At 52.0% G+C, this 12,170-nt stretch overlaps 1 protein-coding gene and 1 long non-coding RNA gene across 3 annotated transcripts; both read left to right on the plus strand.

The window, feature by feature from the left end:
- Positions 1 to 298: 298 nt before the first annotated feature.
- Positions 299 to 10,222, plus strand: LOC113980576 (ankyrin repeat domain-containing protein 26-like). 2 transcript variants are annotated; one of them, XM_027707806.1, is made up of 14 exons: positions 299 to 791; positions 1,222 to 1,336; positions 1,582 to 1,755; positions 1,844 to 1,950; positions 2,657 to 2,747; positions 3,004 to 3,120; positions 3,160 to 3,179; positions 3,350 to 3,443; positions 3,897 to 4,178; positions 4,437 to 4,672; positions 6,346 to 6,478; positions 7,684 to 7,965; positions 8,652 to 8,887; positions 9,565 to 10,222. In XM_027707806.1, exons 1-14 carry the CDS (start codon positions 574 to 576, stop codon positions 9,764 to 9,766), a joined length of 2,307 nt encoding a protein of 768 aa, XP_027563607.1. In that variant the 5' UTR covers positions 299 to 573; the 3' UTR covers positions 9,767 to 10,222. The 2 variants fall into 2 exon arrangements, with proteins under 2 accessions (XP_027563607.1, XP_027563606.1); XM_027707805.1 differs by having other exon boundaries at positions 3,004 to 3,179; positions 9,565 to 10,221.
- A 911-nt stretch (positions 10,223 to 11,133) lies between these two features.
- Positions 11,134 to 11,864, plus strand: LOC113980577. The gene is made up of 2 exons (XR_003538163.1): positions 11,134 to 11,425; positions 11,781 to 11,864. It is a non-coding gene; the product is annotated as an uncharacterized LOC113980577 (long non-coding RNA).
- Positions 11,865 to 12,170: the final 306 nt, after the last annotated feature.

Here is a 12,170-nt window from a genome sequence, read left to right on the forward strand (position 1 = left end):
CCTACCGCAGCCTCCGGCCCGGTGGGAGCGTCCCGGGCCCTGCCCCGGGGCGCCCTGAGGCGGGGCAGTGCCCACTCCCGCCGGCCGCCCTCACAAGGCCCAGGCCGCCTCCTTCCCACCAGGCCCAGCAGGGCCGCCCTCACACCTGCCCCGCCCTGCCATGTCCCGCCCGGCCCCACCTGCACCGTGGCCTCTGTCACAGCCCACGCTGACGTGCTGAGCCTTCCAGCAGCCATTGTGACGCCACAGGCGCCAGTCGGGCACGGCTTTGTTGGTGCCCGCAGCCGGCGCTCAGAGCTGCTGTAGCCTCTCGGGGAGCAGCAGCACATCCCGCTCGGGGAGCGTTGCGCGCCTGGATCGCCGTCTTGGCAGCTGCAGGCCACGATCACTGCGCAGGGCGACCTCGTCCGCCTTGTGCTTCATACCCTGTGCCCGTCCCTATTCTCGTCCTTGTCCCCTTTGTCACCCTCCCCCTAAACCTTGTCCTCGTCCCATTCCTCATCCCCACTTGGCACCCGGCAGCCCGCCGGGGGCTTCTTGCCCTTCCTGCTGCTGGGAGCTGCAAGCAGGGCCATGCCGTGGCTTCTGAGCAAGAAGCGATGGCAGTCGCCATCCAGCAGCACCAGTGGGCAGTCCTGGGCTGCCACCAGCTCCAGCAGCACCTCCCAGCTCCGGGAGCAGGGGCTGGGCAGGCTGCACCGCGCGGCCGCCCGCGGCGACCTGGGCTGGCTGAGGCGCTGGCGCTGGTACGTGAAGGTAGTCGGCATCGACAGGCCAGACCAGGAGATGCGGTGAGTTCTGGGCCACGCTGATGGCACCCCTTGGCTGCTCCTGAGCCAAGCTGCAGTAGTCCTCGGCAGCCCTCTCTTAAGGACAAGGCTTGAAAAGGGAGATTTGCCCTGTCAGCTGGGAGAGGGAACTCCTGAGCTTTTCACTTGGAGCTGCTGGCCGGGATCCAGCGCTGTTGGAAACGCGTGTTGCCCACCTGCCACTTGGCTGTGATCTCTCTGCAGGGCTCTTCTGCAGCTGCTCAGCCCTCACCTCTTCTCTTTTGCCCTCTGGCTGATCAGGGCAGGGTTGCAGCAGCAGCAGCAGCAGCAGCAGCAGCAGCAGGGAGCAGGAGGAGCAGAGTCTGGGCAGGGTCCCCAGGGTGCTGGGTAGAGACACAGCTTGGGCTCGTCCTTTGTCTGTCTAAGTTAAGAGCGTCTGTTTAATTTTTAGGACACCTCTGCATCTGGCTTCGGCCAACGGCCATGCAGATGTCGTCAGATATCTGCTAAGAAAGAACAGCCAGCCCAACCTCGCTGACAACTTCAAGAGGACGGCCCTGATGAAGGTGTGTGGAATGCCTGCTGAGCTTGGAGCTGGGGCTTAGTGAGGGTGTGTTAAAGGGGAGGTGTCTGGCAGGATTCCTTGCACCGCAGGGCCATAGAAACATGCCCATTGCAATGGGCACGGCACAGGCCTCTGTTAGCTGATCTTTGCAGATGGTCTTCTATGGCAGCATTCAGGAGCTCAGGGAGTTGTGAGAGAGGGGGATGGAAAAGTTGGAATCTTTCCCTTTTGGTGTGTTGTTCCCAGGCAGTCCAGCAGGAGCAGGAAGAATGTGTTGCTGTTCTGCTGGAACACGGTGCCGACCCCAATCTGGCAGACGCTGATGGCAACACTGCCCTTCACCTGGCTGTCCTCTCTAAAAACACAGCTGTAGCAGGGCTGTTACTGGAGCATCATGCCAAGAGTGATGCTCAGAACCAGGTAACCTTGGCATGTGGCTAAAACTGTTCTTTCCAACAGCTGCACAGCTTGTCTGTGTCTTTCTAATGGAGATTCTTTCTCCTTTTAGTGGGGATTTACCCCCTTCAAACTTGCAGCCTTGCAACAGCATGAGGAGATTCTGGAGTGCCTTGTGAAAAAAGCAGCTGACAGGCATGCTCAAGCCCAGGGGGAAAGGTGAGGGCTTTGTCAAAACAGCACCTGGGTCTTCTGGGTAGTGTGCAAGTGTGACCCAGACGAGGGGTGTGGCAATGAGCTGGGGAAAAGAAGGAGGAGCCCCATGGAAGCAGTTCCCCGTGGGACTGGTAAATGCAGGTCTGCACTTGGCTGCTCTCGTAGCTTCGGGGCTCTCGTCCTTTGCCCGCTGAGGTCTGCAAGAAAGCCTTGTCTGTGGTGCCCTCCCCCCACACAGAGCCAGAGCCATGGGGAAACTTGCCAGTAGCTCAGCAGCGTGGCTGCTCTGCAGGCCAGGGGGGTTTAAGCCAAGGCAGAGTTGGTGCGTTAAGTGCTCGGAAGGGAAGCGCTGGGGGAAAGAGAAGCAACACTGTCCCAGGGGACACGAGGGGCTCTGAGTGCACAGAAGGAGAAAACTTCCTGCCATGGAGATGGTCAGGCGGTCGAAGGGCTCGCCCCGGGAGTTTGTGCAGCCACATCTGAGGGGACTTTGAAGAGCAGTGCAAGGAGCCCTGAACAGCACGGCCTGACCTGGTAGCTGAAGCTGCTTTAGGGAGGCCCCTTGTAAGAGAAATTCTCCAGTGCTTCCATGGACTTGGCTTTGCTTTCCCGGAGCTTGTAGGAAAGGGGGGAGGAGCTCTTTTGAGAGCAAGCAGGGAAAAATGATGCAGGATCAGAGATGTTTCTGATGAAATTTTGGATGCTTTAGGACTGCTCTTGTGGTTCCTGTAAGCCATGAGGCTCACCTGGAGGAAGATAATCTGCGCTTGCAGGAGGAGTTGGACAGGGCTGATGTGGAGGTATGGAAAGCCTGTCCCCACAGGGAGAAACCTGGGGGTGCCTGTTGCTTCCTCTCCATCCTGAAAACGGACAAAACAGGATTCATTGTGTTCATTGGGGAGTAGAAGTGAAGCTTTGAAGGGACTTGAAATGCTTGCAGTTCTTTGGGCAGAGGGGATGCACACAGACATGCAGCCCCTGAGTTCTTCAGCAGCAGCTGGCTCCTCTCTGGAAAAGCTCCCCTGACAACTGTGGATTCTTACCGTGATTTTACAGCTGCGGGAGGAGGAAGAAAAGCATCTTCAGTCTGAGCATTGTGTTCCTGACTTGAAGACTGCCTTGGATGACAAGAAAAGACAGGCAATAACTTCTTCCCAGAATCTGCAGGACCTCCTGTTGGCATCTTGTGAGACCAATCCAACTGTAAAACAACTGGAAGAAGACGCGCAACAGTAAGAGAGTAACCCAGTGAAGCGAGGGGTCTGTGGCTTTGGGGGATTGGGTGGAAACAAGGGCAGAGTCAGTGGGATTTTGAAGGACACTTCTGCTGTGGATTCTGTTCCTTAGCACAGTTTGTCTGGCATTGGATTTTCTGGTTATAAGACCTGTATTTCTTTTTAAGCTTTGCAAGTGAAAACAACAGATTGGAAGCCACTGTCCAGCAGCCAAGTGATAGCGTTGAAGCCCTTCCGAGAGAGCTGCAAGCCTCTGCCTCAGTAAGCTGGTCCTAAATTTGCCTTTTTGTGACTCTTGAGCCTAGTTGCCTCTTTGTGTGGGGCAATTGTCAGAGGAAGTTTTCCTGGAGAGCCTAGGGGAGCTCAGTTTCTGCCTTCTCCTCAGCAGAGGCTGCTCAGAAAGCAGCCTGGTCCTTTCCCCAGCTGCTACAAAAGCCCGGAGGGTATTTGCTGTGCTGGACACTGGAGGAATTCTTAGATTCTAAATGAGGAGTTTCATCCTGAGCTCCAAGGGACCCAGAAGTATTGCTGCCAGAAGTGTCTCAAAAATTCTTCAGTAGGTCTAAAGTTTCTTCTTTCTTTCCAGTGTTTTCTAGGCTGGTTTCCAGTAGATGATAAATACAGTTTCCATGGCCACCCCTTGAGAGGTTTTCCCAGAATTCACTGCCTTTAGATCACCCTGAGTTTCCTTTTCTTTTTTTTTCCTGTGTACAGGGTGGTGAACTTTCCCAGCAGCTGGACATGGAGCCTAGAACAGGCATGCAGCCAGAGGCCCCAAACCAGGCTTTGCAAGAAGAGCTGTCCACTCTGCTTGGGAAGTGTGAAAAACTGGAGAAGAGCAAATGTCAGCTGCAAGATAAGGTGACAAAACTCCATCATCATTTGGAGACTTTGGTACTGGATGGCAGCCAAAGAGAACAATGTCAAAGAGAGGTGGAAGAACGAGCTGACCAGGAAAGAAGTCAAAAGCTCCAAGACGTCAGCCTCGTTTTGCAAGTAAGTGACTTTCTCAGCAGTGTCCACAGGTTCTTCATTAGTAGCTTTGAAGAAGAGAGCTAATTTGGGCTTCTTTCCCAATGCAAAGAATTGTTTGCCCTGGTAGCTGCTGGGTTGTGCCTTGATTGCTGCTGGGAGTGAGGAGGCACAGCCACCTCTCTGAGTAAGGCTGGGCCCTTGAAACTGGGTCTGTGCAATTTTGTGCTGGGCAGAGCTCTCTTTTTCTTGTGGTGGTTGAAGGTGCACTGTCTCCTTCAGGCACAGGCAGCCTACCAGGCCCCACTAGGACAAACCGGAGAGAGTCACTGTGATTCCATGAGAATCCAGCTGGAAGAAAGAATTAGACATCTCCAAAGTGAATTGGACAGAGTCAAAAAAACCCAACAAGAGAGTGCTTCTCGTAAAGAAGCAACGCAGGGAGAGATGGAGATGTACAAAGAGCTGTATGTGGAGGAAGCAAAGACCAGAAGATGCCTAGCCAGGAAACTGGAAAGGTAAGTCCATGCTTTTTTGGAGTGGTAATAAGAGACTCCTTTTTCTTCCTGCATTTTCCTTGGAAATCCATCTTGTACATCTGGGCCAGCATTATTGCCCTCCATTGGCCAACAGGGTCTGATGGAGTTGCCAAGACACTGTCCTTGATATTTGAAAAGTCGTGGCAGTCAGGTGAAGTCCCAGGTGAGGGGAAAAAGGGAAACCCACTGTCCCCATCTTTGAAAGGGGTAGAAAGGAGGGCCCTGGGAACTGCCAACCTGTCTGCCTCCCCTGTGTGCCTGGGAAGGTCATGGAAAAGATCCTTCTAGAAGCTCTGTCAAGACACATGGATGACAGGGAGGTGATTGGAAGCCCCAGCACAGCTTCCCCAAGGGCAAGTCCTGCTTGACCAACCTGGTGGCCTTCTAAGATGGAGTGACTGCATCAGTGGACAAGGGCTACCCATGTCATTTCCCTGTCATTCTGGAAAGCCTTTGACACAGTCCCCCACAACATCCTTCTCTCCAAAGTGGAGAGAGACGGATTGGATGCGTGGACTGTTAGATGGATAAGAAATTGGGTGAACAGTCCCATGCAGAGGTAGTGATCAATGGCTCAGAGTCCTGAGGGCCATCATTTCCAAGTGGTGTCCCTCAGGGCTCTGGATTGGGACCAGTGTTCTTTAATCTCTTCACTAATGATCCAGAGGAAGGGATGGAGTGTGCCCTCAGCAAATTTGCAGCTGACCCCAAGCTGAGGGGTGTGGTTGACACAGCTGATGCATCCAGAGGGCCCTGGACAAGCTGGAGAAGTGGGCCCATGGCAATGTCCTGATGGTTTAACAAGAGCCAGTGCCAGATGCTGCCCGTGGCTCAGGGCAGCCCCTGTATCAATGCAGGCTGGGGGATGAAGAGGGGCAGAGCAGCCCTGCCCAGAAGCACTTGGGCTGGATGAGAGGCCGGCCATGAGCCGGCGATGTGCGCTCGCAGCCCAGAAAGCCAATTGTGTCCTGGGCTGCGTCCAAGGCAGCGTGGCCAGCGGGTGGAGGGAGGGCATTCTGCCTCTCTGCTCTGCCCTTGGGAGAGCCCAGCTGGAGTGCTGCATCCAGCTCTGGGCTCCTCAGCACAGCAAGGACCTCCACCTGTGGGACTGAGTCCAGAGGAGGCCACCAAGGTGCTTGGAAAGATGGAGCACCTCTGCTAGGAGGAAAGGCTGGGACAATTGCAATACTTCAGCCTGGAAAAGAGAAGGCTTTGGGGTGACCTAATGGTGGCCTTTTGGGATGTGAAGGGAGCCTACAGGAAGGATGAAGAGAGTGCATTGAAAAGAGCAGGTAGTGAGAGGACAAGGGGGAATGGCTTCAAACAGAAAGAGAGTAGGTTTAGATTTGATCCTGGGAAGAAATTGGTTGCTATGAGGGTGGTGAGGAACTGCAACAGGTTGCCCGGAGAAGCTGTGGATGCCCCACGGCTGGAAGTGTTCAAGGCCAGGTTGGATGGGGTTCTGAACAACCTGGTCTGGTGGAAGGTGTCCCTGCCCACAGCAGGAGGCTTGGAACTGGATGATCTTTAAGGTCCCTGCCAAGCCAAGCCATTCTAGGCTTGGATGCTGTCTGTGCTGTTTCTGTGAGACTGTGGGGGAAAGGCTGGTTCTTCCTGTGTTTCATGGTTTTCTTCACTAATTTGCTGTGCAGGTTGGAAAAGCTTCTGAGGACAGATAGGAGGAAACTTCAGGTTAATGAAGAGAAAGAAAGGCAGTCCCAGCTGGAAGAAATGAAGAAGAGATACTCTGAAAAGGTCAAGGAAGTTGATAGATTCCAAAGAGAGGTGGGCTGCACTCTGGGTGGGGCTTTTTGGTTGTGGTGTTACTTCTTTTGAAAGCTGGGAGATGCTTTCCCTCTATTTCTTGTCATGCTGATGATTTTTTTTCCCATTGGCTGCATTTTGGATGTGCTGGGCTTTTCTTAATGCTCCTTCTGCTGTTGCAGTGGTAGATGACTCGAACTAATCCAGAGGTAGTTCTCATTCTGGGGAAAGATGCAAATGTAGAGGGCAGAGCAGTAGGTGTAAGGGCTGCTGGAGGCCAGGCTGTCCTGCAGAGGAAGGGCAAGCCAGGAGTGGCAGCAGCCTGGCAGGGTGCAAGAGCTCCCGGGCCAGGGAGCCGTCCCACAGGCCCTGAGCAGGAAGAGCAGAACAGGTCTGCTGACAGTAAGCGGGGTCAGCCAAGAGTGCAGATCCCCCGGCTGGGCCTTAGGGATGGGCAGGTCTGCCGTCCTGGCAGGACATCCCGTCCATGGGCTGAGAGCAGTGGGGCCCAGCTCAGGCCTGGCTGCAGCTTGAGGGAGGCTGTGACAGCGTCCTCTGGGTGTGAGAGATGAATTGCTGCCCTGGGAGAGAGGGGAGGAACTCCGCTGTCACTGGCAGGGCACGATCAGCCCCTGAGCCCTGTCTCAGGCACGAGCTGAGCAGGAGGCACTTGACCTTTTGCTTTTCTGCACAGTGTTGTTGCTGCCCAGGGCACAATGAGGACAGGGGCCTCCCAGGGGAAAATCTCTCACCTATTGCTCACGGGGAGCTGTTTCAGCCCATCTTGTGGCGGGGAGCCAGAGGGACTGTTCCCAGCAGTGCTTTTGAGGCTGCTCTGCCTGTGCAGCAGTGCCATGGAACCTCTCATCCCCTTCTCCGCTCATCACTCGGATCCGTTGCTAAAGCGGCGTCTGTCAGAGTCACGCTTGGGTTTGGAGGCATCCCTGTGGAATGGCTTCCTGCCTTTGCAGGGATTCCTTTGGAGTCCAGAAGCTTGGAGCATTTTTGCATGAGGAACTGCAAAAGGATGGGAAGCTGAGGAATCCTATGACAAAGGATGTGAAAGCTGTTCTTGCTGGAAAAGAAGAGCCTGGTTTCACTTTGTTTCTAGTCCTGAGCCAGCAGATGATGAATAGAGTCTCCCTGGGCACCCCCTTTTGGGGTTTTCCCAGAATTCACTGCCTTTACACCTCGCTGAGTTCCTTTTTTTTTCTTTCTGTCTGCAGGTTGCTGAACTTTCCCAGCAGTTGGACAGGGAACGTGAACAGTGCACGCAGCTGGAAGCCAAAAATCAGGCTTTGCAGGAAGAGCTGTCTACCCTGCGTGGGAAGTGCGAGAACCTGGCGATGGACAAATGCCAGCTGCAAGAAGAGCTGGCAAAACTCCGGCATCATTTGGAGACCAATGTGGTGGATCGCAGCCAACTGGAACAATGTAAAAGAGAGGTGGAAGAACAAGCAGACCAGGAAATAAGGGAAAAACTCCAAGAAGTCAATGAGTTTTTGCAAGTAAGTGAATTTCTCCCCAGTGTCACAGGTGCTACGTAAACTTCTCTTGTGGTCGTGGTTTTGGGTATTTTTCTTTTGCTCCTGTATTCTGTGTGTTAGCTTCTGTCTTTGCTGAAGGCAGTGGCAGAAGGCAATCTGGTTGGGCAGGAGTGCTGTCCTGGGTGTGGAATGTGCTGGCAGGTCCCTGAATCCAAAGGCTGCCCAAGGCAGATTCCCACTTTGCAGTGCTTGGGGGGATCTCTGTGCGCTGCTCTGCTTCTCGCTGCTCATCCTTGAATGGGTTTGGCAACTTGCAGCTGTCATGGCCAGACCTACAGGTGCTGCTTTGTCCTTGCAGGGGGGAAGGTGCTCAGAAAAGGAGTCACTGAAATGACAGGGATGGGAGGGAGGAGGTGGAGGTGGGGGATGCTCTTCTTGTCTTTGAAGAATCCGTTTGGATATGCCCTGTCCTACAGATCCAGTGTCTCTCCATTAGTAGCTTTGAAGAAGAGAGCTAATTTGGGCTTCTTTCCCAATGCAAAGAATTCTTTGCCCTGGTAGCTCCTGGGTTCTGCCTTGATTGCTGCTGGCAGTGAGGAGGCACCTCCGCCTCTCTGAGCAAAGCCCTGAAATTGGGTCTGTGCAATTTTGTGCTGGGCAGAGCTCTCTTTTTCTTGTGGGGGTTGAAGGTGCACTGTCTCCTTCAGGCACAGGCAGCCTACCAGGACACACTGGAAGAAATCAGAAGCAGTCATTTGGACTCACTGAAAAACCAGTTAGAAGACAGAATTAGAGATCTGGAATGTGCACTGGGAAGGAGAAAAAGCAACCCACCAGAAAGACCTTTTCAGAGAGAATCCACCCAGGCAGAAGTGGAAAAGTACAAGGATCTGTATCTGGTGGAAGCGAAAGTCAGAAAAAGCCTCGCCAAGAAACTGGAAAGGTAAGTCCATGCTTTTTTGGACTGGTAAGAACAGACTCCTTTTTCCTCCTGCATTTTCCTTCTAAAATCCCTTTTCTGCATCTGGCCAGCGTCAGCTGTGAAAGCAGAAGGTGGCATATTTGTGGGGAAAGTTCCTTCAGACCCTTCCCTTCATCAGACCTGTCTTCCTTTCTCTTTAGAGTTCCAGCAGTAACACCACAGTAGCACCACTATGGCATTATTGGTGTCTTTTCAAGTTGAGGTTGTTTTAGCAGGCAGTCTTTTTGGCAGTCTCTACTCTCCTCATCCCGCGTGTGACAGAAAAGATGAATCTTGTGCCCTTTCCTGTTTGAATAAGGAGAGGCCTCTAGGAGAAGAGAGTTGGATTCTGTGAATCCAAAATAAGGCGGCTCTTTCTTGGCTTCTGTTTTGGCAGCAGGTCTGAGGGTTGAGCTTTCTTTGAGAAGGCCAGGGTAGCCCAGAGTTCTTATGGAGGTGACACTTGCTGCTCCTTGCACTTGGTGTGATTTCTTAGAAACAGGCCCTCTGAACAAGCTCAGATCAAAGGATGTGCTTGTTTTGGACACTCTTAATGCCCTTGGCTTTTAGAAGTGGAGTAGTAGTCAAGGATGTGGAGGGTAACTTTGCAAAAGCCTTCCTGCCACAGATGACTCTCTGTGTGCTTGTGAATGTTTCAGAGCTAATGAGAGACTTGCAGAGGCCAACACCAAGCTCCTTTGGGAGCACCACAGAAGCAGATCTGCAGTCCCAAGCAGCGCTGTCAGCGGACATCTGGCTGCAAGTCCACTTCTGGATTCAACTGGCCTGGGACTTCTTGGCATCAGTTTGGGACTGAGCAGAAGTCTGGGTCTCAGAACACCACCCAGACACCTGTGGTAAAGCCCAAGACTTCTGCTCATCAGGTTGGTACAAAATTTCCAGAGTGGTCAAAGGCCAAAAAAGGTTGAAATGGAAGCAATGAGCTGTGTGACTCCATTCTTTTCCAAGAGAACCTGTGGGAAAGAGCCCTGTGGTGCAGGAACCTCCCACCTAAGTTCTACACTAGATTTACACGTAGTAATCTTCTGTAGCCTGTGGGGTTTGGCGGGAAGCCAACTCCAACCGGCTCCAGATTGTTTTGGGGTCAGAAGTGGGATTGTTTTGGTTCTTTTGGTTTTGTTGTGGGAACATTGTCTGGGAAAGCTACCAAGAACAGGTTTGTTTTGTAAACATCCACCATTGTTTTGGGACACTACCGGGAGAGCTGCCAAGAAGGATTTTGTTTATCTAAACATAGCTTTGTTTAGGAAGAAGGAGAAAGAAAAATAATGACAATGGCCTTTTTACTAATTTTTTTCATGATTCTTGCTGTTTTTGTGCCTGTCCTAGGACAACCTGCAAGGGACCGTTCAGATGGATGGAATGAATTGCTCCCTTTCCTGAATTTCGACCTCCACAGCCTAGTAACCAGTTTCCTTAATGGTGGCATTCAAGGTTTGGTAGCAAAGACTCCTAAGATCAGCTCTAACCCCTCCCTAAATTGTTCAGCGACAATGATCCTAGTGGTGAAGGCAGCGAAAATGCCACTTAAAATTGGAAAGGTGGTGCTGCATGGGTCCCCTTGTTGTAAGAAAGGCCAAAGCTGAAAAGGAATCTCTGGAGCTTTGGGAAGGGGCTTGGAAAGGCCAGTCTCTGGATGGCAAGGACCCCAGCAGAGCTCTGAGACCTACGAGGAGATTACAGTCCCAAACCTGCTGAACCAATTCTCACCTGGCTGTTACGATGCTGGGATAATGGGGCTCGAAGCCACAGGTTAGAAGGGTTTGAAGCTCAGCAGTTGGGATCTATGGCTGGAGATCGAGTCATTGAACAGGAAATGGGAAGAGAGAGACATTGGCGCAGTCTTTGGCTCCGGATCCTCAATGCTGTGAGGGAGAGGTCCCCATTTAGAGAAGAGCTGGTGAGTTCTCCAAGAAGGTGGACTACGGCAGAAGAAGGCATCCAGTACTTTACGGGAATTGGCTGTGCTGGAAATCATTTCTTGTGACCTAGAATACCACCAGTGGCTAGAGCCAGAGAGCATTGTGTGCAGGCAGCCAATGTGGAAGAAAGTAATTAAAGGTGCCCCTGCATCGTATGTTAATTGCTTAATAACAAGATACGATCCAAGGACAACTGAATTGACCATGGAAACGATGTGCACTTGGGTACAAAGCAGAGTACAGCCAGATTGTGAGCCCTCTTTACTTTGTGACCCGTAAAAAGAACAATTTCTAACGGGGTCCTGAACAACAACAAGCTTTCAGGCAGATCAAGCAAGAGATTGCACATGCCGTGGCTCTTGGACCAGTCAGGATGGGACCAGATGTAAAGAATGTGCTCTACTCTGCAGCTGGAGATAAAGGTCCCTCCTGGAGCCTCTGGCAAAAGGTGCCTGGTGAGACGTGAGGGCGACCACTGGGTTTCCGGAGCCAAAGCTACAGAGGTTCTGAGGCCAATTCCACCCCTGTGGAGAAGGAAATCTTAGTGGTGTATGAAGGCATATGAGCAGCTTCAGAGGTAATTGGTACCAAAGCACAGCTCTTCTTGGCACCCCAGATGGGACCCCAGCATGCAAAGTGTAACTATAGAAGGGGAAAAGAGGGTAGGGTTTATCCATTTTAGGGAAAGGGTGACCATAAAAGGAAATATTGCAATGCAGCAAACTTTGGCCAATCAGGGAGTGGGGTCTAAGGATATAGAAATCAAGGGGATTTTTCATCAAACAATTTCAGGGTACAAACAAGGGAAAAACTACAATAAATGTTTAGACACAACCGTAAAACTCAAAACGCATTGTGTCTGAACTTCTTGACAACTTCATCCAGGGCTTTCATCCTCTGGAGGGTCACACATTTCTTGTTGTCTTCTCCAGCTTTCATATTCAGCAATGTCCTCGCTCCCGACAGACCAGGATCCCCTTTCCAGAGTAATGGAGGAGCACCGTGATTTTTTAATCCAAAATTACTGGATTTGAATGAAATGCTATGGAAAGGCTCTGGAAATCATTCGGTGTTTACAGTGAGTCTATGGTTTCCCATTCCCCACTTCAGATGTGAAAACGTTCCTTGCAGTCGGAATGTAAACTCATCAACTCTATGAAATGCATGTCAAGCACATGGCACTGACCTGTTGGTTTACTGATGCAGAGCTGGTTTCTTATGCACTCACAATTAGAAACACATTCATTTTTTCTGACTAGCAGATTGACTGATCTTGATTCTTGAGCATGAAAGAGCTCAAGTCCTCGGAGTCATCATTGTGA

This window comes from Neopelma chrysocephalum, unplaced genomic scaffold (genome assembly GCF_003984885.1).
Source record: "Neopelma chrysocephalum unplaced genomic scaffold, ASM398488v2 Primary Assembly neopelma1_94719, whole genome shotgun sequence".
Classification (NCBI taxonomy): domain Eukaryota; kingdom Metazoa; phylum Chordata; class Aves; order Passeriformes; family Pipridae; genus Neopelma; species Neopelma chrysocephalum.